The sequence below is a fragment of the Uloborus diversus genome, chromosome 5, assembly GCF_026930045.1.
Source record: "Uloborus diversus isolate 005 chromosome 5, Udiv.v.3.1, whole genome shotgun sequence".
Lineage (NCBI taxonomy): Eukaryota > Metazoa > Arthropoda > Arachnida > Araneae > Uloboridae > Uloborus > Uloborus diversus.
The window spans coordinates 157,836,473-157,863,975 of NC_072735.1; the positions used below are offsets into that span (position 1 = coordinate 157,836,473).

The window sequence follows — 27,503 nt, forward strand, 5'->3', positions numbered from 1 at the left end:
GCTAAGCAAAAGAATAATGTTGAAAAAACTTGCTTTAGCCATAATGCTGAAGAAGAGCATATCTTGAATATATTTTTGTATAGAAAATGTAAGCAGGAAAATATTGGATTCTTTATGAATCTAAATAATGTTGTAAGATTCCTGGTTGTTGTGCCGTTGTTGTTCAGTGGTTACCCCAAACGTTTTGACTGCATCTGCGGTGGTCATCTTCAGTGTTTATGTGGGCGAAGCTTCCAGGGAAGCGACTTCCTAGCAACTGATGCAGATTTCAAAATGTTGTCAATATTTATGTGGGAAGAGCTAGCTCTCCCTTCGTTTTGGGCCAGGATTGGCTGATGAACTTTCGTCCTTGTTTCTGGTTGGCTGAAACTTGAGCCCTCTTCATTCTGGTTAAAGATTGGCTGCTGGACATCTGTCGCAGTTTCTGGTTGGCTAAAAGTATCTCTCAGGATAATCTGTCTAAGTGCAGCATGCCAGAGCTTGTTGATTTTAATTCCTTCTTCCTTTTTGATGAAATTGTTGGGATGTATGAAAATTTCGATCGCTTCTCTGTTCAATCTGGCGTAATAGTGGGTAGTCCTTGAAAGTATTTTGGTTTCTTTGAATTTAATGTCCTGGGTCCCATCACTAAAAGTATTCCACAACTGCTGATTTCTCAGTGTGGCCGAGATAGCACGGAATCTCACAACATTATTGACACTGGCTGTGAAAGCCTTCGTTCTTTATGAATCGTTGGGAAAAAATTGATAACCTCTGCTAAAAATCGAACTGCAATCAGTTGGAAATTGCACATTTTCTACCGAATGCAGAAAGCAAATAAAACTTTAGTTTATAATTATTTTTCCTGTTTAATATTTAATCAATTTTGTATTTTATTTGTAGATATTTCTATATTCAGTAATGAGTGTAATTCTCATGCATTTTGCGATTGACTTTTTCTTTTTCAGTTTAGCTATTTTGGAGCATTCCAGGGATGATCTCTTGTTTGAAATGCATAAGCTGGCAAATCAAAGTCCTACGGATCAAAATGTGAGTAGTTATTGGAATTTGAAAAATAATATTTTTAATAAAGCTTATTATTTTGTTTAGTAATGTTTAATAGTTTGTTTTGAATTTAAAAATGTAGAACCAATGAGTAAAGTTTTCATGAAAATGAGTGCTCAGTTTTCCTTTCTCCTTCATTGGTTACCTGCCATATTCAAAGACACCCCCTCTCCCTTAATATAATGATTATGATATATAAATGTACCAAAATACTACATGAAATTCAGATACCTATACAAACATGTTTTGTTCTTTAACTTCCTGTCATTGCCAAATGGTTTATTAATAATCCTTAATTCGGAAAAATCTATATTCCATGGTTATTCTATTGTTTTAACAGTTTTTTTCCATACGTTTAAATGCAGAAAATTCTCTTTTTTAACAATTTTATTCCATGTGTGTTACTATACTGTTATGATACACAGTTTGAATTCATCCTGTTGATTTCTTTTATGTGTAAATATTTTACATGAATTTCGTGTAAAATGTTCACCTTATATTTTTAGATGTTGAAACATTATTTTTCGGATGTGGAAAAATTATCAGAAGAAGTTAGTAAGCAACTTTGGTTAATTTTGTGCCGAACTCTCAACTCGGTCAGGAAGGAGCCAAAAATCATTGTAAGTGCTTTGCGAATAATCGAACGGGAAGAAAGTGAAGATGCTAATGCTATATCATGGCATAAAAGAACGGGTTACATGCCAATAGGTAGACCTAAGGAATGGAGGAAAAAAGCATTTGAAGTTTTGAATAAGTCTGTTGCAGAAAGGTAAATAGTGATTTTTTTGTGTGCTGAATTTAAAATTTGTGTTACAAATGACATAAAATAAACTATTATAATATTGGATTGCTTGAATATACTATTTCCTAATTAAATAAAACATACAATGCCTAGTAGCTATGTGAAGAGTATCCTTTTTTAGTTAAGTTTATGAAGTTTTAACTGAAAGTAATTTGTTGATCTAACGTAGCTGTCGGCAACCTGTCCATCGGGATCAACCGGTCGATCTCAAGCTTATTTTCAGTCAATAGAGACAATGTTTTCTCCCTAATTTCTATTGGAGTTCCATTTTCTGAAACAAAATTAGGTTTAAAGTTCAAATTACTTGAACATTTTCCAACCTTTTTATGTTCAGCAGAACTTTTTATGGTCACTATTTTATCAATTTTAAAACAAGCAATATATTTCTGTGTGAAAATATTTCTATGTGAGTTCTTAACAGTGTTCATATAACATTATTTTATCAAATTAAAGCAACTAATTAATAAATAGTAAAGTCTATTTTGAAAAGATTTTGTCTATAATTTGAAGTCAGCATAATCTCAACTTAACTGCCAATGCAACACGACCGTTTAAACCCCCCCCCCCTCCAATTCAATCTTCATATTTACTGAACTGTTGAAAGTAGATCTTCAGTCAATTTTGATTGCTGACCCCTGATCTAACTCATTTGGTTACAAATTTTGTGAAAATTTAATTTTTAGAATTGATCTTTTTTCAGTGCTGACTAAAAATATTTAGTCTAGAGCATAAATAATAACTGAATAGAGTAAAAATATGTAGTCTACGATTCTTGAGAATTGTTAGAAACATTTGCAAAAAAAAAAAAAAGAAAAGAAAAGAAACAAGTGTGGTGGAGAAAGGAAGATAAATTGAAAGTTTTACATGAATATCAAAGGTGTCATGAGTTTCGAAACTGCAAGGAATTTTTTTTCTGTTGCTGTTTTCTTGCTGGGTATTTGCATTTGATGTATTTAATGCATTGACTAATCTATTGCAATGAGGCTACAAAGTGCTGTGTTTTGTTCTATTTGAACTGTTTGGGAAGATTTCCACTATGGATGAACCTAGTTGTATTTGACTTTTGATATCTTTATTTTTAGTTCATTTTTTTTAACCTTTTTTTCTCTTTTTTTTGTTTTGTTTTTTAAATGATTCTATTTTATTTAATTTTGTATATACTGTATATACTGTATCTTACTGTGAAATATAAAAATATGTCAAATGTCAATATTCACATTGTGAAGACATAAGGAAAAGATCAAATATTTCCGGTGAAACACCTGCAAATGCAGGGGTGCCCACATGGGGGGGGGGGGGGGTCATGGCGCAGCTATTAAAATTTTTAGAGAAGGAGTGTTTTGAGGGTTATTTTTATTATATTTTGGGGGTCTATGCAATATTTAGGAGGCAACCTTGCTCTTAGAGGGGGGGGGGGGAGGGGGCACTCCTGTGCGAATGTTGATGAAGAATGAATGAAGTCATGACATAGCTTTCAATCTTTCACGGTAACATTTTAATGCTTTTAAATAACTTTGCAGCATTATACTTAAAAATCAGCATTTTCATTTGATGTCTAGCATGTTACTTATTTTGTGTTTACTTGCAGAATCGAAGGAAATCAATTTGAAGATAGGTCTGGAAATAAAATGTGGTTGGTAACACATTTAGAGATTACAAGACAAATTGTTGTAGAAGACCTAAGAGTTGTCAAAGTAAGCAGTTTCTTTTTTTATTTGAGATGTTTCAAAACTAAGGTGGGTTTCAAAACTAAGGTGGTGGTAAATACTGTCAAGAAATTCTGAGAAGGCTAAAGAATCTCAGAAATGAATTCTGCACCTTCTATTTGGTGTTTAGGAAGTATTTCAAAAAATTGTTTTATTCAAAAACAGAAAGGTACTTAAAGTTGTAAAATAAAAATTATCTTTTAATTTTAAATAAAATTTTAATATTTCAAAACATAATTTTATCAACACCATGTAGAGCCCTTGGCCATTTTTCCCCTGAACCTTTAACAATTCCAGACCATATAAAATGTATGGCAATATTGAGGCATTTTACAAGTTCATAAATTAGCTTTAAATGATGCAAATCTATCTAGTTATCCACTTTTATTAGTGCCTGTGCTTTGCTTTTTAAATCAAACACTTGAAATAAATCTTTTACTAGAGAACCACATAAGTCTGAACTATTATCGGGTGATGCATATTTTCACAGCAAATATATCTGCAAACAATGTGCATGTTTGCATCTGTGATTGCACCATGCAAGATTATAGTAACCATCTTCAAGTCTAGATATAACAACATATTTGCAGATTGTTTTTTATTGTTTATTTTACACTTGGGATGTCAGATGATAAGAAGAAAAATGAATTCGTAAGTTAACTATATGCTAAAGATTAATTCGTATCTTCTTTTTTTTCCTTTCCAAATTATGATGGTTATCATAACTAATTTATTATTAAGGTAATTATAGGCATAGTTGATTTTTTCCTAATTCTAATCATAAGACTTTATCTGGAATCACATTTCTACAATTCAGAGTTATAATGATAATTTCCGGTATAATTGTAACGATTTATAGGTAATTTTTGAGTTATCAGCTTTAATATGTACTAGCTACATTGCTTGCCTTTACACAGTGTTCCTCTAAAATAAAAGTTTTGTCAACTGACGCATGTTCAACAATCAGGCTTCAATTAGAGAAAAAGAAATACTGTAAAATTTCCCTTCAAAATAATTATTCTTAAAGAACGAAAAATGCGAATCAAAAATTCCCGAACAAATTAAGTGTAACCTTCTTAATTGCCTTTTGCTGGCAGTCCAAAAAAAAAAAAAAAAAAATTGCCAAATAATAATCAAAAGGGGAAATTTTTTGCTTCAAAACAAAAAGAAAATTTTAATTGGGCACAGTCAGGGGAAAAAAATGTGGCAAACTTCTGAGCTGTTTGCACACTAATTTAAAATGAGAGCTAATTTAAAATGGGAACTAATTTAAAATGAGATTGTAAATTTAAAATGAGATCGTTAACTTAAAATGAGATGGTGCAAATAATAATTTTCCAGTATGAAATTCTTTTCCATTAGGCTTAAAAATGCTTTTAATTTTTTTCCTGGTAATTTTACAGCCTTAGTTTTTTTTTTTGAAATTCGAAGGTTGTAAATCAATTTCAGGATTTTTTGGCGGGCTTTCAAATGGCGCTGAACTTGAACTGATCCAATTACTATTTTGTGTAGAAAAAAACATTTAATGCCATTTTCGGGCCTAAAATTAAAATTCGAATGGTTGGGTTCTTATTTGGCGTTTGAAAACCGCTCCATGTTCCTTCTCGGGTGCCCAAGTACCTCCCTACCAAGTTAGGTCGAAATCTGACGTAAAATGTGGATTTATATGGGGAACATACAAACACACACACACATATATGTATGTGTTCTTTGTTTTATTTATATAGATGTTATATTAAAGTATGAAATCTAATTTCAAAAATTAAGTAGATGTTGCAAGAAGCAACTAATAGAAGTTTAAGTTTATGAAATGACTGAATAAATATGCTACAATATAATATTATAATTTGAAATAGTATTCTCCCGTTCATTTTGTACATTGAAACTGCAACAACACTGTAACTTTTTTCCTTTTCTTTTTTTTTTTAAATAAATAGAGTGCTTGCATCCCCTGCTTTCCTCCAAAGTATCAAATATTTGATGAATATGTTAAAATGTACCATGACTGTCTTTCAAAGCATGTAAGTAAATCATTTTTGTCTGAAAGAATTTTTTGACACTCCTAATTTTACTAATTATGTTTTTAATGTAACTTTTTCCATTTTCAGTTGGAAGATCTCATTGGCAATAAACTTGAGGATAATGAATACATCACACTCTTGACTTGGATCAGTGCTTATGGGTTAGCTTTGAAATCTACTGCTTTCATCTGAATTATTTCTTTTAAGTTTGAGTATCTCATATAAATAATAGCCAATGATAAAGTAACCCGCGTGTTTTAACAATGAAACTCGAGCCCCGGCATGATAATTTGATAATATGTTTTGGTAATGTTTTACATGCAGGGAAATGCTTTATCATGACAAGGCTGAACTCTATCCGGTGACTTAACTGTTTTACTGGTAAGACTGTCATTTTAACAGAATAAAGAAACGTAAAAATGGTCAACAATGACGGCTAGCTGCTGGAGTTAATGTTTAATCCACTGGAGTTAGGGTTAAACTACCAAATTTAACTTTAACTACCAAAATATCACCAAACAGGCAATCATTGCGTTCAAATGTACATAAAAGCAAATTTTCACCCATCATACCATGACGTGCAACTTTCTAGTTTTAACAGTAATGATAATGTAAAATGAATATTTAATATATTTTTTCATGCAATTAGTTAGCAAAAAAAAAAAAAAAAAAAAAACTGTGTAAGGTTTTATTTTGAAATATTAGTTTTTGAACTACAAAATATTAAAATGTATTTAAATCACTTATAAAAGATCTTAGGAACAAGAACATTAATTTTGCTTTGGATTTATTGAAATGAATTCTTGCTTGTTTTTCTTGTGCCCTTCTCTTTTATAATATTTTTTAATTCCCTGAAGAGTAAGGCTACTCATATTTAAGTTTTCTTGTAAAAATTTTGCAAAGTTAAATTTTTTCTTCTTATCTTCTCATTGTGGAAAGATAAGAAGTTGTTTAGTCCAACCATGTTGGAATTAAGTTTTTTATCTGCTTATAGCTTATCGTGAGCAATTTGGCTACATTTGAGGAATGTTTACTTTTGCACGAAATTAAAGCATTGCATAGCATGATCATTTAAGCTCAAAAGAGGACTTTTGTGCCAACAGTTAATATTTTTGGAGAAAAATATTGATATTGAAATGCATAATTGTCCATGAAGAGTCTTTGGTAAGATCAAGGTATCCAAATGAAAATGTTCTTAAATTTTGTGTTTAGTGTATCATTTTCATCAAGATTACCTTCTAGAGTCAAATTTTATAGTTTTTTTTTCAATATGTTACATAAAATAATGCGATTCATTTGATTTACAGAACTGATGAAATGCTTGGACATCCAGATCTTAATATTGATATTTCAAAGTTACCTCCTTTGCTCGAAAACAATGTTATATCAAGCTTGGTCAATCAGTAAGTATTGTTTTTTAAAATTTATTATTCTTGCAGTTTTATGTCTATTTCTAGTAATAAAAATGACTTATTTGTTATGTTTTCAGATACTTATATAATGTTAAAAGAAATTACCGAGATTGGATGAAGAATGCTCTTTCTACTGATTTTAAAGTGAGCAAAACTTTTGTATATATGTTGAAAAATTATTTAAGTTTTTTTTTTTTAAAGCCTATTAGTGTTTAGAAATTAGTTGTCAGACTTTTAGATAGTTAGTTCTAATTTAAGTTTACATGCATCTTTAAACTGAGGATCCGTAAAATTAAATTATCCATGAACATTACTATTTCTCAAAAGTAAGCTATAAATTTAGTGTTAATAAATCCGTATTTTCTGCATTGTAAAGGTAGCAGCATTCTGTAGCATATTGGCTTTAAGGCAGCATCTTGCTTTTTACTCTTTATTTCAGTTGTTTTAAATGCAAAATATTTGTTATACTCAAATTTATTTTGAAACAAATGAAAGGAGTAATGTGATGATTATAAGTACACACATAGTGGTACTAGATTGTCTTTGTAAAACCTTTGAGCTGGTAAAAGTACAAAAAGGTTTGTATTTAAAACAGTAGGCGTAAAAAGAAATGTATAATATGCAAACATATTATTATAGTCTAAATGTCATTAGTAATGTTCATGACGATAGTTTATGCATAAAATAATCTCTCTACCTAACGCCAAAATCTATAAAATAAAAGCTTCAGTTTCTACACACAGTATGCATTATAATAATTTTCAACTGTAATGGAAAATATTTATTTTTTAAATTTCTGGGTTAGTTAGAGCAAAAAACCAAAAGAAATTTTAACATATTTTGTCAATGTTTTTTTAAAGATAATGTATGGTTTTTGTGCCAAACTTTGTTTGAATCTAGAGATAATGAGCTGTGTAGCAGTCCGACTGAAACCTTCAAGGACATTCAAATTTATACTGCATGCAACACGATAATTTCTTTAATTCAAAATGAAATAAGACCCATTTCATTAATCAGAATGCTTTTATTTTTTCTAAAATTATTTAGTTATGTCTGTGAATTTTGTTTTTCTTTTTTAACACAATTTTGAAAATCACATCAGATAAATTGCGTCTCCCATTGCCCATTAACAAGGTGGCAAACAGTTTGCACTTCAAGGGAATCATTAGCTGCTTTGAGGCAGCAGTTCCCAAAGCGTTGTATCTTAACAAAAGAGAAGATTTGGAATTCCTACCTCGCTCTCCCAATTCGGCCCCTCAGGAGTGTTTCTGGGATGATTTAGAATCTTTCATTTTGGCAACTGTCCAACAACCTCACAAGGCCTGAAGGTGAACATCCAGGCATAAATTGCTAACGTATCTTCTGCTATGTTTAAAGGGTCATGAGAAATGCCAGAAATTTGCCTTCAGTGCCTTATTCAGTCTTGACAATGATGAGGGGCATCACCTACTTGATATGATTTTTAAAACTAACACGAAATTTTTGATATGTATCTACATAGTTAAAAAAGCTTATGAACCTTAAAATGGGTTTTATAATATTTTGAAAAAAATGAAGTTATGTTGCTGCACCTTGTGTATGTGTGGATGATATGAGTGTGGAACTCATTCAAAATGAATTCCATTCATGATGGCCAAATGAGATGTTCATAGTGTCAAAATCTCATTATGTCACAATTACAATCCAGTTTTGTTGTAAGATTACCTTCTTATTAGATTTATTTTTAAAAGTTCCAGCTGAATTGATGGAGAATTTGTCATATTTTGCTTATTATAGGTTCATTTTATGCTTTTCATATCCAACAGGGTTTTGATTAGAAAGAGGCTTTTCCTTCACTGGAAATTTTAGCTATAAAAATGGTGCTTTTGACCAGTGGTTGGAAGTAGCGCGCTACAAGTAGCGACGCTACTGTAGTAGCTACATTTTTGAGTAGTTTGTAGTGTAGCGCACTACTTTTTAGAAAACGTAGTGTAGTGAGTAGTTAACTACAAAAAAATAGTAGTTTGTAGCGATTTCTGGAAACTACTTTTAAATAAACTGAAAAAAAAATGTTCAAACGAATTTGTCTGGCGCAAATTTTACACAAGTGCATCAGCGGATGCAATGAGGAATAAGACTCTTAAAAATACGAGCTGACCTCAGGCATTTCATTTTGACGCCATACTTTCTATCTGTTTGACGCCATTAGTTTGTTTGCCGTCGTAATTTTCATATTTCACCAATATTTATATCGAAAAAAAACACTTATTTTCGCGAAAATGAAGATATCAGTGATTTCGCAAGTTGAAAATTTGGTGAATTTTATGTGAACAGACCGAAGATTGAAACACAAAAATATTTTAGCGATGCTTAAATTTTGGACAGTATTCACCAAGTATAAAGAAGCTACTGAAACTGTGATGGAAAAGGATGAAATTGAACTGTTCTGGAGAACTTACAATAAATACGAGCATTACAGTGTATGAGAGCATGATAACGGACATTTTTCTTAGTCTGATGAGCTAATTTATCAATCTCTTTTTGGTCAATCCTCTTACGGTGTGTTTGTGTATTAGGGTGTCCCCCCCCAAAAAAAAAAAATCGAAAGTTGATTTTTCAAGTCGCACACTCTCTTATATTTTATCCTTTTACATCAAAAAAAAAATGTATTAGCGTTAAATAGAAATTTTTGTTTTCCTGCAATTTTTAAGTTTCCCACATAGTACTACTCAAAGATAAGGATTTTTTCCAGGTTGAGTGAGTTAAATTTTTCATTAAAAAAAAAATATATTTTTTATTATTTGTTTGTAAATGTTGATCTGTAAATGTGTTCGCCAGTAATTTTTGAACTTTATATTTTATTTAAATTTATATGTAATTTTTTGAAAGATAACTGAAAAAAAATCAATTTTTTAAATAAAATTATAAATTTTAGGACATATCTAAATGTTTGGCATATCTAAATGTTTTTTAATTTGAATAAATGTTCCTGTGAGACATGTGGGATGTTAGGTACATGGGCAACGTTTTATCAACAAAAATTTCGAGTTTCTAAAAAAAGTTTTCGATTTGGCCTAGCATACAAGTACTGTTTTACACTTTCAGGTGCAAGTCGGCACGGGTTGCTGTTGTGCAAATTATATGAAACTTTTTTTCACGATTGTTTTGACACAAGAGGAAAAATACAAGAGTGTATGCGACTTGAAAAATTGACTTTCATTTCTTGAGGGACAACCTATTGTGTATGCTTTTTATTTACTTATTTTTTGGAAAGTAGCGAAGTAGCAACTACATTTCAAAAGTAGTTTGTAGTTGCTACATTTTGAAAAAAGTAGTTGTAGTTGTAGTTAACTACATCTGTAACAAAGTAGTTGTAGCTGTAGTTCGCTACAAAAAAAATGTAGTTTTTCCAACCACTGCTTTTGACCATTCAGCACATAACTTAAGTAGTCCCTCACATAGCTCTGAATGCTATTACATTTTTTAGGTATTCTTAAACAGCTGATAAACATTAAAAAAAAAACGAGCTGATGTGTGCTTCACATGACTCCTTTTACTCCAATTTAATGTCATTTCCCAATTATTGGTAATTTTAATGTGACTCAATAATTTACTCTCTAAATATCACCAACAGTGGCCAAATTGAAACCAGATTTAAAAAAAAATCGCCAAATTTGTCACCAAGTTGGCAACAAAACTTTGCGACCAAAAGACTGGCGATATATCGCCAAGTGTCTGCCAAATTGTAACACCACTTGAGTTTATATCAAAATTAACAATGATTTCCCCCCAAAAAGGGGAAAAAGACCCCTGTAGAAATACCCGAATGTAACCAAAAGGGGAGGTGCACAACTGGACCCTACTAGGATTTTACGTACCAAATTTCAACTTTCTAAGACATACCGTTCTTGAGTTATGCGACATACATACACACATAATCACATACGCACATACATACATACATACATACAGATGTCACGAGAAAACTTGTTGTAACTAACTCGGGAATCGCCAAAATGGATATTTTGCGTGTCTATGTGTTCTTTGTCACTTATCCAGGTGTGGTCGAGTCAAAAAAAAAAAAAAAAAAAACTCATCATTCATTCGGGGGTGAGCAAAATGGAAATTAAGGTCGATTTTTGAGTGAATTTTTTTTTGCAAATACAATACTTCTTTTTTTGTGAAAGGAAGTAAAAAGAAATATTGATCTAGAATTAATTATGTTAACAACAGATGTGCAAATTGAGTTAAAAACAGTTTTACACAAATAAATATTTAAAGTAATGAAAATTTTTTCTAGTGCTTCTGTATTATGTATTATATATTGATTCTTATTATAGATACTTTTTTGCCAACTATTTCAGTGTGTTTTGTTAAAAAAAGCAGTTTTAATACTATACAACATCTGTAAAATAATTTTATATGTTAAGCTTTTTAAAAACTGTACTTATAGTAGTCTACATCTCACAGTTAAAATATGAAAAGACTTTTCCCGTGCATGGTCTCTCCACTTATAAGTCACTTTTGCACTCTCCACAAGCCCTAAAGCAGAATATTACTAAATTTGCAACAACACAAGTCGCATAACTGAAGCTGCGCCTGAGCTGAAGAACAATTCTGTTCAAATGTGAGGGGAAAACTCACACAAATGTTCTACAGAAATTCTACAGTATTCTGTGAAATATCTGCAGAAACTGCAGATTTTCTGCAAATATTTTCCGACTCAAGATAGAATTTGTACACATTTTGCAGATTTCTTTAATTAAATAAATTTTTGGAGAATCTACGACGCAATCTAAGTTATGTCTGTATATTAGAACAAATTTTTTTTTAATTGAATTTTATAAGTAAAGTTTTGGTTTTAAAGGATTGGCAGCAAGAGCAAGGACCTGATGAAGATGAAAATGGTTATTTCCACACTCAACTTCCATTAATAATGTATAATATGTTAGAGCAACATGTGAGTATCAATTTTTCATTCCTACTTTAAATAAACACTGCTAGTTCCACTTTCTTGATTTGAAATTAAAGTGATTGTTCTTGACGTGTAATCCTTGACTTGCTGACTAAAACTTTATGGGTAGTTGAAGACAAACTGAATTTTTTTATGTGAGCAAAGTTTTCTTTAGCGTAATATGCAGTTTTGCTTTGATTGAATTTTGTTTAAATTTTATTGTTTTAATGAGTATTTAATTTAAATATCTAGCATCTTATAATTATATAAGATGCTAGAGTCCCAAACCTCCCCCCCCCCCTCATAGTACATTCATGAACACCAGCCAGATGTCAGGCACCCCTTATTTTTTTAAGTGAATTACTAGTTGGACCTATAAAAGTTGTTAGCATTCGTGTTTAAAATAAATAATTGATAAACAATGCATACAGAATCTACAAAAAAATATGAAAACTTAATAAAAATATGAATTTTTAAAGTCAATATGATTTTTGTCATCGCATTTTTCGCTTTCTCTCCCCCGATTCCAAAGGGGGATTTTGTAGGAATCCCCAACCTTCTCTCCCCTCTCAATTCCAAAAGGAGACTTTTTGGGGATCTCCCCCCCCATTTCAGCCTTCTCCCTATTTTCACCAGGAGAGGTGTCTCTGCAGCCCTGAGAAAAATAAAAAGTAACCCTTCAAATTATGAGCATTTTGACTTTTATTGTAGCTTGTTAAAATGATATGCTAAATCAAAATATATAATAAGCTATTTCAAATTTACGTGTGTTTGTTTTCTGTTTTAATGTGGTACATTTATAGGAAAAACATCAAAACAATCTCAATAATTTCTTGTCTTGCTATAATTTTTAGTTGCAAGTTGCTCAGACTGTGAACAAAGATTTAGTCAAGCGTATGATGTTTCTGAGCTTTGAGGAAGTACTTGAGTTTACTCGAGGCTATGAAGGTATGTTTAAACTATATATGAATTTTATTCAAGACATTGCTTTTATATTCAGTTTTTAAACTTGGAAAAAAAAAAAAAAAGAAAAAGAGTTGTATGTTTGAAATTTTGCATCTGTGTGTCTGTCTGTGGCATCATAGCAGCTAAAAGGATGGACCTGTTTCAATCCTTCCTCTTTTGTTTGAAGGATCATTCAATTGAGAGTGTTCTTAGCTTGAGTTCATCTTTATAATTAGCTCGGTTTCATCTTTATAAGATTTTAATTACTATAGATAAAAAACCAAATTTTCATTCATTTTCAATTTTTGTAATGAAAGCTTACTGGCATGTTTAAAATGTTAGTACCGATCAAAAGAATGAACTTTCCTGCATCTGATGGAATTTATTTGAAACCTCCAAGTTATATGGAACAGAATTAAACACAGGGAATAGGAACTCTTACTAGAACCTTTAAATTTTTAATAGAATGCTAAGTCTTTTTTCACAGGATTGGTTACGATTTCACTCCTGGCAGCTAGGGGAAAAAGTTAAACGATGTAAACCTATCTATTGACATAGGCTATTTGTTAAGAAATAAAATACTTGTAACTTATTTTAGTGTAAGGCTTTTAAAAGGATTTTGAATTTCAGCTCTTGATTCTGCTTTTGTGATTAGCAAAACTTAGTAGTTTTTAATTGTCTTTCTCTTTCCATGTTTTCCCATGTTACCTAGAAAAAAAATTTAATTATATTTTGTATGTGTTCTGGCCCCTAAGTTTCATCTTAATGTGAAGTAGGGCCATCAGGGATGAAGGCTTTTAAATTTTTAATTCAGTTTTAGTAGTTTTTCTTGCAAATAAATATCGTGTATGTATTTCTCAAATGTATTTTATCTATGTTTAGACTCCATTACTGTTTATAAAAACAAGCATTTTGAAGATAGAAGTGTAGTGAAAAAATTTACTTCATACATGGTAAGGTTTCATTATAATTTTCGTTTTACTTAAAAAAAAACCCTTTGGTGTTTGCTAATTGTTTGATAGTTAATAAGACCGCATTCACTTCTTAAATGTTGCAATAGAATCTCTTGCAATAATTGAAATATCACTTTTTAAGATTCTGAAAATGTTTTTCTTGCATCAAGATGTGCAAGTAGGATGTTGCTGATTTTTTTATATTTTTGAAATTTATGTACTTTAAATACATTTTTATAAATCATGTTAAGAAATCATGGCAACCCTTGTCTTTCAGAGTGTTTTGATTGTTATCGCTTTCTATCAAATCTGTGTATTCTTTACGTACATTTCTTGCACATTTATGATGTCATAATTATAGATTGCCATTGCGAATAATTGTCTTCAGTTTTGTGAGTTTGCTGATAAACTGAGGCTGAGGTATTGCAAAGATTTAAGTACCATTTCCAGTGCAGCAGAAGACTTGTTTTGCAAGACTATTGATGCTTTTCTCAAATTAATATTAGTTGTGTAAGTATTTATATCTAAAATTTATATTTTCAAAACGTTTGCCCAACATCATTAATAAGAGTTGCTAATGAGCAATAATAATCATATTGTACACTTGCTTTCTGTATGAATAATTATAGCAAAACTTCTGTGATTATGAGTGGCACCTCTATTAAGTGGCCACTCCATTCACGACCAATTTTCTAAGGGGCAAGTTTTCCTCATTTTTTCATTCCTAGGTTCTTTTAGTTGTAAGAATACATTTTTAACTCATTCGAAGAGGAGATGAATCAATAGGCTCATGTTGTACTCTGTTCCAACTAATGCTAACGATATTGAAAAAATAATTTTTGCTGCTAAATGCTGAACTAAAAAACAAAAGTTGGTTCAGAAAAACAAAGGATCTGAAACAGAGAACTATCTTCTCATAGTTCAAAATGAATCAGTTCCTAAATAGAAAATAAATGGAAGAAGTATATTTTAGAAAATAAAATTTGAATCTACTAAAATTATCTTATGAGTTATTCTCATCATAACGTTTTTATATTCTCATCATAACTTTTTTATGTACTGGAAGCAGAATATAAACAATTTCTCTTGTTGCTATTAAATTTTTTTGTTTGCGTTTTCACAAACAACCTTTAAGAGCAACCAACCTCCATTATCAATAACCACTTTTTTGAGGAACGGAGAGGGATTTGGGTGTAATAAATGGTTCTTGCGCTCATAAATAAATGCTCATGAATCACCTCTCCTCCCCTTTCCCTCTCAGTTACTTATCTATTTCTTTTCACTTGTAATATTTTTTTCAATAGAAATACTCTATATCATTGATTTGAAATAAATTGAAAATATTATAATGGGTTTTCGACATCAAGTGCTTTTTTTCCTCTAATTATTATTATTATTTTCTTTATATTTTAGCTTAAAATATTTAAGAGAGGAATTATTTTTGGACCTCAGTAGTAATCTGAATGGAGTAATGACTCGTACATGGTAAGTACCTTGTTCATTTGAATTTCTTTCCTACTTCAAAGCTATTTTTCCAAGCTGAATAGGTGTATACAACTGAAGTATGATTTCATTCATGCAAATTATATTAACCACAATCCCATAGCTTCCAACTCTCCCTATTCCTTCGGGAGAATCCCGATTTTAGGTGCTGTCCCCCGTACCGTCTCCCAAAATTAAAAATATCTCCCGAATTTTCATCCCAGAACACTGAAATTCCGCAAGGAAGGGAGTTTTCAGTAATTGCAATTTGGAAAAAACCTTACAGTGGAACAATCTCAAAAATCAAACCTTTTCATACATGTGTGTGAAAGTTGTGTATGTTCGATCATCTTTGAAACATGTTTATTTGAATTTCCTTTTTTTTTATAAACTTATATTTCCAAAAACATGCAATAAAACATTTCCAATGTTTTTTTTATCTTCTTAAAAATTTACCTGGTGAGACGAATGAATAGAGAAAAGATACTTATGCCTCTTATAAAGTTTTTTTTTTTCAAACTGAAAAGTTGTACTCTTTTTTTTTTTCCCCTTTAAAAAAGAGAAAAAAGTAAAAACAGTAATCCAAATTACTAAATTTTGGATCCACCAATTATTTTTAAATACCGAACAAGCTTGTAGCTATATTTATTCATGCTAGATCTCCCTAATTTTATGCATAAACCTGGTGGCGCGACAGCCCATGAGGGCCAAGGCCTACTTTGCCCCATCTCAGTTTTTTCTGACCAACGGCTCTGGGGTGCAAGGCAGATATTCCACTCAGGTGGTCAGCCGAATGCAGAACCCCCAGGATTTATTCCCAAGTACACTTGGTATTCATTTTATACACCCACTGAAGAGATGAATGGCTGAGTCCACTATGCTGGACCCAAGAATAGATCCCGGTCCTGTTGTGTGGAAGCGCAAAGTACTGCCACTGGGCTTCAATTTTACACATGAGCCTCCCTAATTTTCACCTATTATTTTTGGCAGCTATACTGTTGCATTTTTATCTAAAATGTTTTTTATTTGTCATACAATGTAGCAACTGTGTGTTGTGAAATGAAGTGAATGAAATAAAAAAAAAATATTTGTACAGGTACTGTCAAGCCAAATTGACCTAAGGATGATGTTATGTGTGTCAGGCAAAAGTCATTGAGAAATAAATAAACACCTTTGTGCAGGGATGTCTTTACATCCAAAAGCTCATTATTTTGCATTGTAAAAAAGGTTCGTTGAAATGCTGAAACTGGTGCTTTGCAGAAAAAAAAAGAAGATAACTGTAAAGTAATTTATTGGAGCAATTTATTTCATGATACATACCAATCAAACTGTTTTGAAATTATGTGAATGAATTGGAGTTTTCGACTTGGTGACTTTTGCCTGAACACTGATGATATACAATTTTAGTTTGGCTTCACTTTTTAAAGTGTACTTTAGTGTCAGAAAAAAAAGCACCATTTGTTGTAAGCATTTAGATATTTTTACTAAACTGAAATGTTATAATGCTCATAATGTATGTTATCTTTTCAAATAAAATTTGCTGATCTAGGAAAAAATCTACATAATATTGTTTTTTTCCTCTCTTAATTCTTTTGATTATGATTTCAAAATTCAGTAAGTTAAAATCCCATATTCCGCTCAAGTTTATGTTAATAAATTTGAATGGTTTTGTGATTTTAAGTAAGAATTTTCTGCTAATAAATGAGTAAAATGAGTGCAATTAAAAGAAAAAAAAACATCTTGAGGTTTTTGAAAAATAAATCCACCAGTGCTTTGTTGTATTTGAAAATGAAAATAAAGTCGCTCTCAATGTGCTTATGTTTTAAGAAAACAAACATTTAAAATGTTATAATTTTCTAAAATTTCGTTCAGGTTTTTGTCTGGCATAGAAATTGTAGACACCATCCGTGCTACATTAGAAGATTATGGAAGTGATTATACTCATCTCCTGCCTGAAAATTTTAATTTGTTAATTAATGATGTCATGAATCGTGTAGCAGTTAATTACATTAATTCTGTTCTCCAGAGGTATGTAAAAAACTTATTAGTTCCTTTTCAATGTAATACAGTCAAACCTTGATATCTCAAACCTCCTTATCTCGAAACCCTTGATGTCTCGAATAAATATTTTTCCCCTGCATTTTCTATAAAAACCCCTATGTATTTTCCATAGTTATATCGAAATTTATTTTTCGAAACCCTTGATATATCGAAATTTTTGCACAGAAGCAAGTTTCAGTTGTCGTTTTTCTTTGGCAATTTTTGTAGTAAAACCAGTTTCAGGGACCAGTTTTCATCTCTCTTCTTGGAAACTTTGATTAGGGAATTGAAGCAAGATAATAGGGAAGTGTTGGTATGAAGGGGGTGCTGTGTTTTTCCCAGAGTTTAGAATCTTTGTGCAATGCTCTCGAACATGTTGCCCACTTTGAGGAAAGGTGGTTGATTTTTCGCCAGTCAATTTTCAAGTGCAAACGGAAAATGCGTTCCTCATTTTCATCATTCTGCTTTTTTAACTCCTACAAAATGGCTGCTGAAAACTTTTTTGAATGTGGGGAGCTACTAGTTGAAGATAAAAATTTTTAAATTTTTAGGTGAAAAACCAAGTTGAAATTGTTGTTCATTTCAAAATCTCTTCCTTTGCACTTTCGACAATTATAAAATTTCAAATTTAGTAAAATATTGAAGACTACTTTATTGATCGTAATTCAAAGTGGTCTCATAGTACATATATAAATGCATATAGCGTACGTGTGTGCAATTGTGAGAGTTTTTAGTGTAATTTTTTTAAAACCTTGATAACTCAAAAACTTGATATCTCGAATTTTTTCCCCGTCCCGAGAGATTTGAGATATCGAGGTTGTACTGTATTTGCATAAAACTGCATCATTAGGTTTGAACCCTTAAAAATAAAATATGTTTGTTTATGGTTCAATTATGCATTGTTTCCAATATTACTTCATTGCACGTCACTTCCTTGAAAGGATGAATAAGTAATGTTTTACTGTTTTATCAATTTTCACTTGTAGCTGCAATTAGTTATTCCTTTCTTTTAAAATGTGAAACTTTCTTCTTTATGTTGGTTAGGAGGATGAATTTTAAAACGTATGAGGAAAGAAAAGAGGCTGCTGAGAAAATGTGTGAAGAGGGAAAAGTATTTCAGCAACTTTTTCAAAGAGCTCCTTTTAACAAAAGAGTAATATTTTTTCCTGTTTAATACCATTTTCATAATGCATCAATACATTTGATATTTTTGAATTTATCTGATATATGTCAACTTAAAACTCTTTGCACAATTAAAAATATATATATATATATATATATATATATTCAATTATGTAATTTCATTCTTATAAATTTGTAATTTATTTGAATTTTTTTGATAATAGTTTTAAGAGTTTTTCTATTTTATCACATTATTAAAATTAGAAAGATTGGATGTTTTTGAAAGTAAAGAATCAAAATAGTGTGATAATCTTTTGCACCTATTTGTATATAAATTAATTAGAATTTTATTGGAAAAGATGAATAGAAAAAAAAGAAATATCAGAAAATACAGCTTTAAACATAACACTCAATAAAGTCTAAACGTATTGTCAATAATGATGATAAGAGTAACAAAAGCAAGCTTGTTATCAACATAATGTTTATCCCTGTAAAATAGTTTTAGGAAAGATTTATTAATTAGTCAAAATAGTGTGTAAGCTTAACCACCTTGCAGTTCTTGACAAGATGTCTCGTCCATTTAACATGTAATTCTGGGGCTGTCCAACCGCAAGGGGGTTAAATGACATCCATAGTTAGATCAAAATATTTGGCCAAAGTGGTTCATTGTAACAATTCTGATATTAATCTAAAAACTCAGAAAAAAGAATATTTAAAAGACAAAACAGATTGAGTTACTAAAGTTCCCTTAAAGCAAAACAATTTCTATCAATTTTCTAGTTTATTCTCTCAATTTGTTCCATTTCAAACTTCAGTAAATTTGTGCTACAAAGAAAATAATTTAACAGTAGCCCTTTAAAAAAAAGATAACAATAAAATGAAAATGCAAATAAAAATTTTCAAATAACAATTAAAGTTTTAATTAAAAAAAAGTATTATCTTCAAAATCAATTTTTTTTACCAATTTTTTTTACACCGTGTGATGTTACTAATTTTATTGGCTGTCTCTGATATTTTGGCATACTGAAGTTTGTATGGATAAAAGTTTTTTGTTTTCTGTTCATAGCTTTTAAATTTGATAGTGCAAAAGATAAAAAAGTAAAAATGTAATACAGTTATTTCAAATTGGCAACATGCTGACTGGTTGAAGCAGGGGAAAAAGGGGGGGGGGGGAGGGGAATTGATGTAAAAGTAAACTATTCTCCTTTAAGAAACTAGTATTCACTGTTAATCAAAAGGTACTTGCAAAAGACACATACATCATTATCATTCTCAGCCTTTATAAATCCACTGCAAGATAAAGACCTCTTCTAAATGTACCCAATCTGCTCCATCTCTTGCAATTCTCATTTTTGCTTCTAAAAAGTAGACAAGCTCATCACTTCAACCACACTGTGATCTCTTCCTTGGTCTTTTCTTCTCTCTAGGTATCCATATAGCACTTTGGTGTCAAAACTGTTACTGTTTCTTCTTGCAAGGTGCTCAGACAGTGCCTTCTAGACTAGGAAAATCAACGACCTGGTAGCCTGATGTCACTACAATAAGCGATTTGATTGTGAAGGGTTGTGTTTTCGGACAAATTTAGTGCTCTTTTTAAGAAAATTTCTATATAAGAAGCTATTTCAACCTTTTTTCTCCTCAAAATAGAGTAACAAAAAGAATTTTATAATGTATTCAAATTTGTCATTCAAATCTGTTTTAAAATGCTTTTTTTCTTTTTTAATTGAAGATTTGAAAATGATTGAACAAATGTTCAATTAACTATTTCTATATTCGATCTTCATCTTATTTTTAGAGCAACAATAATCTTGAAACTGACAGCTGGTAAATAACTAGTAAAAGGATTCTAGTAAATAGTTTTTTCTGACTAAAATTAACCCGATATTTTAATCCGTTTTTTCAATTGTGCACACAAAATTTTAAAATATTCAAAATAAACTTCATTTTTAATTTGATTAATAGGGTGCATCTTACATCAAGACTTCATTTCTAACAAAAGTGCAGGAGTCCTACAGTCCTCAGACCTATTTTTTACCTTTAAAATAATCTAAATTTTGTCTAAAATATTAATGTTCTCACAAAACTAAAAAGAAGTGTTGAAGTTCAGCTCCCGTGAGCTGTCATGCAAATTAAGGCTGCCCTACATGGATATTTAATTTTCATAAAACTTAAATGAACAACATTAGATATACACTCATTAACAATAGTTCAAATAATAATTTAAACTTTATTTGAACAGCCTTAGAAAAAAATTTCATAATTAAGATTTTTTTTTATTTATTGAGACAATTTTCACTACTAACATTCCTACAAATATTCTCTGAACTTTGTTTTAAAACCCCAATTAACACTTTATTGGAGTTTTTAATTTTATGCATATAGTAAAATAGAGAAACTATTTTAAAGCATTTGAAAATGAGTAATTCTAAGTAAATATTATTGTGAAATGTATGTGAAAATAAGATCAATTGATTGTTTACATAACTAAAAGTAGTTTTTTACCAGCTATCATTTTTAAGATTAGTGTTGCCTAAAAAAAAATGAAAATTAAATTTTGAAATAGCTATGTATTTTCAAATGAACATTCGTTTAATAATTTCGAAAACTTCAGTTAAAAAAGGAAAAAAAGTTACTTATAGACGTACTATAGCAGAAAATTCTTATTGTTATTTTATTCTGAGAAGAAAAAAGGTTGAAATAGCTCTTTGTGCTGAAAGTTTCTTAAAATGAGCCCTAAATTCGTCCAGAAACCACAATCGCTCTTTACGTCTTGATCGCCTACTGTAAGTGACGTCATATTTCCAGTGCTTTGGCTTTCCTAATCCGGAAGTCAGTGGCTCAGTCTAGTCCACTTCTATATTCACTTTTTTCTCAGTTCAGATGATGAATAAGCTGTAAAAAAGTGAAAATGGGAGAGCAAAGAACTTTGGTTTACTCTCTAACTCATGTGTTTTGCTGCCTGTCACTTCGACTGAACCCTAGCATGCGTTTTTTCATACTTCTACACATTGCTTGTAATTTATGTATGATTTGTCTCTTTAATGTGCAAGTTTCTGGAACATAAAGTGTATTCAAGCAAAATACATAGGTCAAAAACTTTTCTTATCAAAAAAATTGTGAGTCACTTTTAAAGATAGTGCTGTTTCTTCTGAATGCTTTCCAGAAAAGTTTAACACTGTTAAATAGATAAATATAACCACGCACCATTTCTAATTCATCCATATCAACGGTGATCTTCTGTGTAGAAATAAAAAATACACAATGTAAAAGTTTAAAAAAAAATATCTTCGTACTTCAAAAAAAAAGTTTTTAATTGTTTTGTGTGAATAATAAATTAAGGAGAAAAAAAGTTACAGGAACCAAGATCACAAAATGAACTCTGTTATGTGATTATATTGTCTGTGTTTGCTATTTGTTTTTTCATGTATAATTTCTACTTTTAGCTGAATTCTATTTTGAAAAAACGAACTTATTATGATGGAAAAGTTATACTTGAAAATGTTTTAAAAAAGTATGGTCCAGTTGATGCTCCTGTAAGTATATAATATTTCATCATTAATTTCTCCAGATGTTTAGAATTTTAATTTGCATTCATAGTCCAATTTGAATTCAACAACATTTTTATTTTATTATGTGTGGGTCTTAGAGGAGAAAACCAAAAATATGCTTCATTCAACTTTTATTAGGATTATTGATTTGATCAGATTTGTTCAGTAGCATTTTGTGTGTTCTAAGATGACTATTGCTATAAAAGATTACATTGAAACCATATATCAAGCAAATTAATTGTTCTAATTATGTTATGAACAGTGATATTCTTTAAGTACAGAGCAGCAAATGCTGATTTCAACAACCACTAAAATTAATGAAATTCATTTACAAACCAGTGTTCTAAATTCTAGTTTTTTTTTTTTTTTTAACAAGCCTTGTGGAGGTGACTTGTTTTATTGCAAACAATTTTTTATGATGCAATTTACCTTGGTTAGTAGCAAGTGATTTTGAATTTTGCCATTTTAGAATCTTTAAGTATTTGAAACTGCCTATTATTCTTGCAGTAAAAAAATGATATTAAAAAAAAAAAAAAAAAAAATTGAACACTGTAAAAGCATTTATTTTTGCGAGCAGTCAATTTTGCAAAAATGAAAACATCAGTGATTTTGTGAATTTTGTATGAACAGTGCAGAAAGTTGAAAAATCCACCTCAAAAAAATATTTTACGAGACTTAAATTTTAGCAACTATGACGATCTCGCAAAAAAGTGCAAAAATGAAAGCCTCGCAAAAATAAGTGCTTTTACTGTACCTTTAAAATCTTTTTAACTGTGTGCTTTATTAGCATGCTATGTAGAATTTTTAGTGTTTAACTGAGGATAACTGGGGATTCTCGTGTGTTTCTGCAAGAGGATAAACGTATAATGTTGATTTTGCATGATAGGAAAAACAAAAAAAATTTTTATCTTAAAATATTACTAGTGTAACATGGATTTAAATTTTCAAAAAAAAAAAAAAAAAAAAAAAAAAAAATTAGAAGGAGAGGAAGAAAACCCACCCTTGAAATGCTTTTAGTGCATGGATGAAATTAAATTTTTTTTTTCAATGAACAGAAGCTAAAATATGTTTTTGTAACTATTCAAAACACACTATTCGTTACAATATTCAATAATTGAAGCAGGAACTCAAGTTGAACTCCAATGAAAAATAATTATTACACATTTAATAAAGTTTATTAAATTATGTATAGTTGTTAATTATTACATATTAAGATTTTAAGTGTAGTTGTATCAAAAATTCTTATAACGTTTAAATTTCTGCTAAAATGTGTCAAATTCAGAGTATTGAAAAAGAAAAAAAAAAAAAAAAAAGAAATGAGAACACTGGAAAAAGATCTAAGTAGAGGAAAATATTCCTTCATCCTTTTCCACCTAACAACTTATAAATAAGACAGGAAACTTTCACTCATGTTTTAGTGTTTGAAAATAAACAATTTGCTATCTGTCTTCATTAAAAATAATATTGATTTGACGTACCTATTTCTTTAATTTTTACCCCAGATTCTTTTGATTCTCTCTCTCCACTTCTTTTTTGAAAAATTTTTTACGGTGTAACTAAAACTGATCTAATTGAGTATGTTATAGATTAAAATAATAATAAAAAAAACCTCTATGCATAATTTTAACTGAATAGTTTATGTGTAAATTTTAACTTTTAAAACACAATAAGTTTAACACATGGTGGTTAAGTTTAACCTAAATAAAATTGGTTTTTAAATCATGCTTGATAGCATTTCCCTTGCTTTAAAAAACTTTCTATATTGACTGTGATACATTTTGCTGCATTTTTTTTTCCACGTTCTAGAGTATAATCTGAAACAAAAAAGTACTTTAAAATATTTTTTATAAAGCAAGGAGCACATTATACATTACACAGTAATTGATTTGTGTATATTGATGCTAAGACTTTAAATGCAAAAAGAAAGAATTTATTTACAGGTGCTTGCAAAATATTTTTTAAAGGAAAAGGAAAAAAAAAACCCTTTATATCTTAATTTAAAAGGGTGGTTTATTATTTTAATTTTAATACAAAGGCCTGATAGTTTTACAGCTCAAAATTGTTTTGCAAATTCTTCTTGTTTGTAATATTGTATTTGTCAACTTTTTTTTTCTTGTAGGCAAATTCACCTTTTGAAGCTTTGAACTTGCTTGGAGAAGTGTTAAAACTGAAAGACATCAGTATGCTGTCCTTGGAAATTTCGGTTGGTTGCTTTTCCTTTTTCTGTAAAAATTGAAAACTGTAACAGTGTTATATACTCGAAATGTTTCAAAACACAATAAACTCCCGATTATCGGAGGTTGGATTATCTGCAACTCGGATTATCCGCAGGTCTTTTCACAATTATTTTTCATTAACGGTGGTGCCTTATATTATTTTTGATTTTAGCTTTTACATATATTTTTTACAATCAATGTTATTCTTTTTAGCTATAATTTAAATACATGTGTGAGTTTTGTTCCTATTTTTTTAGCTATTGTATACACCAGTATTGTTTTTTAACTATAATTCGGATTATCCACGGTTTCGCTTATCTGCAGTTACCATGCCACTTGAATCCGTGGATAATCGGGAGTTTACTGCAGTTTCGTTTTCAGGACGTTTAAAGCTCTAAAGCTATACTAAATTACCTTAGTAATGTTTTATAACTTCTCATTTCAATTCTGTTTTTCAAACAGGGCGTGATTCGTCATTACCCTGATATATCTTTAGAACAACTTGTATGCTTGATTTTGCTTCGTGGTGATGTTAGTAAAAGTGAAGCCAGACAAGTAAGTTCTGTTTCTTATATCTTGTTGGTAAAAAAGTTTTACTTTAACACACAACAGACATATTGTCCCAATGTGTCTTTTCATGAGGCACGTCGAGACATTTTAGCTCAACTTGAGTTAATTAGTCAATTTATTTTTGTACATTTCAAAGTCATAGTATAATACTGAATATTTAAGACATAACCAAAAATATTTATGGCATAACATTTACACTAAAGGATCTTAAAAAACAAAACGTTGATACATACATTATAACTATGAAATCCTATAAAAGTATTTACTTAAGATAGTTCCATAATACGGATTTCTTTTGCACACATACAAAATTTTTCTTAACAAAAAAAATAGTTTATTATGAGTTATTAGTTTTTTCATATGTATTGTGCTTACCTCATGTACAAGAAAATGTTTTTAATTTTACATCCTAGTTTTTGATGCGAACATACAACTGGGACTCATATGACATAAAATATTTTTGTATATTCTAATCGTTAGAGAAAATTATAATTCGCCTATTAGTGGGAAAAAGTCCTACTGCCAGTTTGGGGTCAGTGCAGAGAAATACTCAGAAGGCAGCATTTTCGCTGTGTAATTTTATTTTACTGCAGTAATATCTGAGAACAATTTCAAAACTACTAATAGTTTCATTATTTATTACTTTAATAATTATAGTACCCTTAATAAATACTGTTAAATTAGTCATAACAAATTATTCTCACTGAAAGTATTGCTTTCAATGCTATCTGCATGAACATCTGAATAGTTTGTGATTCTTTTGTTTTCAAAACTTTGGGAATGCCAATCTCTTTATTTCTTCCCCAGTGATATCATTTAAACTTTTTAAAACGAGTCACTTGAGATTAAAGTTCAGTTGTGTATTATCTCATACCTGTTAGTTTTAAGGGTGAAATATTTCACTTCAATAAATATGGTTTAGTCCAACCGCCAGCAGTTGGTACTTAGCCACGCCTCATTTCACAAAAGAGCACATTTTCATGAAGTTGCATTAGTTAGAGGAAAAAGACAGAACAGAATGGGGAGGCCAGTAATTTTAACTTTTTGCCATCTGAAAACAGTTATTTCAACTCCAAAACTTTAGCAACAAAGATTCACATAACAAAAACATGTTAGAATTATTCTTTTTTGAGAAATGCTACTCATTCTGAATATCTTCATTAGCAATCCTCAAAATTACTTACTTTATTCTTTATAATAATGATAAGTATCAACTAATGTAAATCAGTAAGTGGTAAATTAAAAATTTAGTGTACTAAATAAATTGTAATACAATAAAATAAATGTTGCAGATGATAATTATATAATTATTCTCTTTTATAAAACGTAGTAAAAAATACATTCATGTCTCCAAAACAATGCTAATCTTGTAAATATTTGTTGTCCTACACTGTTGGTTCGTTTCTTCCCACGTCACAAGCATGGCAGGAGTTTTTTCATGACGGACGCGCTATATCCATCTCAAGAAAAATATTTTGTGACTGTTGTGTAGGGAACGGGTATTGGTTATTTTTTCTGTGCCTTTATTTGTAAGATTAACCAAATACTAGTTTCACAATACTTTTTTAAGAATAATTTCTTCAAATGTTTAAACATAAATAATAATACTAATACTACTACTAATAATAATAAAGTTGCAATCTACACGCTTTTTTATTTTTCACATTAATTCATTGTTTTAAAAATGTTTTTTTTTCTTCCACAAAGCAAAATTGCAATTGGTATTTTTGATAGAAAAATACTGCAATGTTGCATCTTTTTTATTATGGCAATTTAATTTCTGATTATTGCTGTATTTCCTTGATCCATATGGTCCATTTTTTCTTCTTCTAAATTAACAAACTCCTGTGTATGTCTAACACATTTGTTAAATCAATATTATGACACATTGCAGAAACATAATTTTTGAGTTTAAATAGGTTTGCAACTTTTATTTAATTCAATGTAAGTTATACATTTACGCTGCACTCTGCAAGTGCTATAATATAAGCTTAGTGGAAAACATTTTTGGTTTTAAACGAAGCTTAGATAACTTATAACAGAAAGTTCAGAGGTATGAATAACTGACTTGACTTGCCGATTTATTTTTCTTTGCAGCTTGTGTTTGACATAATGGCTGAGATTGGTTCCCAGCATAAGGAAAGAACTATATTTTCTGATGTAGTTGTATCTTTATAAAATAAAGTGTTGCAACTTAAGATCCACAAGAATATATATTATAGTGTAATTTTGAAGCTGAAGCAGCATATGAAATATTTATGTTTATTTATTGTTATTAATATAAATGAGTATTTTTATTATGTGCACATTTATCAGATTATAATTGGTGCAGATATTTTTATATGTTATTTTGCTGGAATTTATTCTGAAAATACCATTTGCAAAAACTGTGATCAAACTTTTGTTGATTTTGAAATACGTTATAAGTTATTAATTACATATTTTGTTTTATCCATATTTAATTTTTATCTGTATGGAATTCATTGTAAATATCATGTAAAACATTTTTTTCTTTTGGAATAATAAAATATTTTAAATTTTCAGTTTGCATTTGTTTTTGGTTATAAACATTTCTGAAACATGACAGAAAAGAAGACAAATCAATCAACTAATACAAAATCAGGAATAAACTTGGAAAAAAAATTTAACCAATTATCTAAAAATTTTAATTTTGGGGGTGTTTGCTAATGCACAGGTTTTCTTCAGTAA

General features: G+C 29.9%; 1 protein-coding gene across 1 annotated transcript in view; it reads left to right on the forward strand.

The window, feature by feature from the left end:
* LOC129221890 (exocyst complex component 3-like) overlaps positions 1 to 27,241 on the forward strand; it is a 41,239-nt gene extending 13,998 nt beyond the window's left edge. Inside the window, exons 6-23 of the mRNA XM_054856261.1 lie at positions 948 to 1,029; positions 1,551 to 1,813; positions 3,435 to 3,540; positions 5,490 to 5,573; positions 5,661 to 5,734; positions 6,881 to 6,976; positions 7,063 to 7,129; positions 11,832 to 11,924; positions 12,773 to 12,866; positions 13,746 to 13,816; positions 14,178 to 14,326; positions 15,230 to 15,301; positions 17,171 to 17,326; positions 18,383 to 18,491; positions 21,904 to 21,993; positions 24,128 to 24,211; positions 24,687 to 24,779; positions 26,892 to 27,241. Of these exons, the coding sequence (XP_054712236.1) occupies positions 948 to 1,029; positions 1,551 to 1,813; positions 3,435 to 3,540; positions 5,490 to 5,573; positions 5,661 to 5,734; positions 6,881 to 6,976; positions 7,063 to 7,129; positions 11,832 to 11,924; positions 12,773 to 12,866; positions 13,746 to 13,816; positions 14,178 to 14,326; positions 15,230 to 15,301; positions 17,171 to 17,326; positions 18,383 to 18,491; positions 21,904 to 21,993; positions 24,128 to 24,211; positions 24,687 to 24,779; positions 26,892 to 26,972 (1,864 nt within the window). The 3' untranslated portion in view covers positions 26,973 to 27,241. The remainder of the gene's footprint in view (positions 1 to 947; positions 1,030 to 1,550; positions 1,814 to 3,434; positions 3,541 to 5,489; positions 5,574 to 5,660; positions 5,735 to 6,880; positions 6,977 to 7,062; positions 7,130 to 11,831; positions 11,925 to 12,772; positions 12,867 to 13,745; positions 13,817 to 14,177; positions 14,327 to 15,229; positions 15,302 to 17,170; positions 17,327 to 18,382; positions 18,492 to 21,903; positions 21,994 to 24,127; positions 24,212 to 24,686; positions 24,780 to 26,891) is intronic.
* The last annotated feature ends 262 nt before the right edge of the window (positions 27,242 to 27,503 follow it).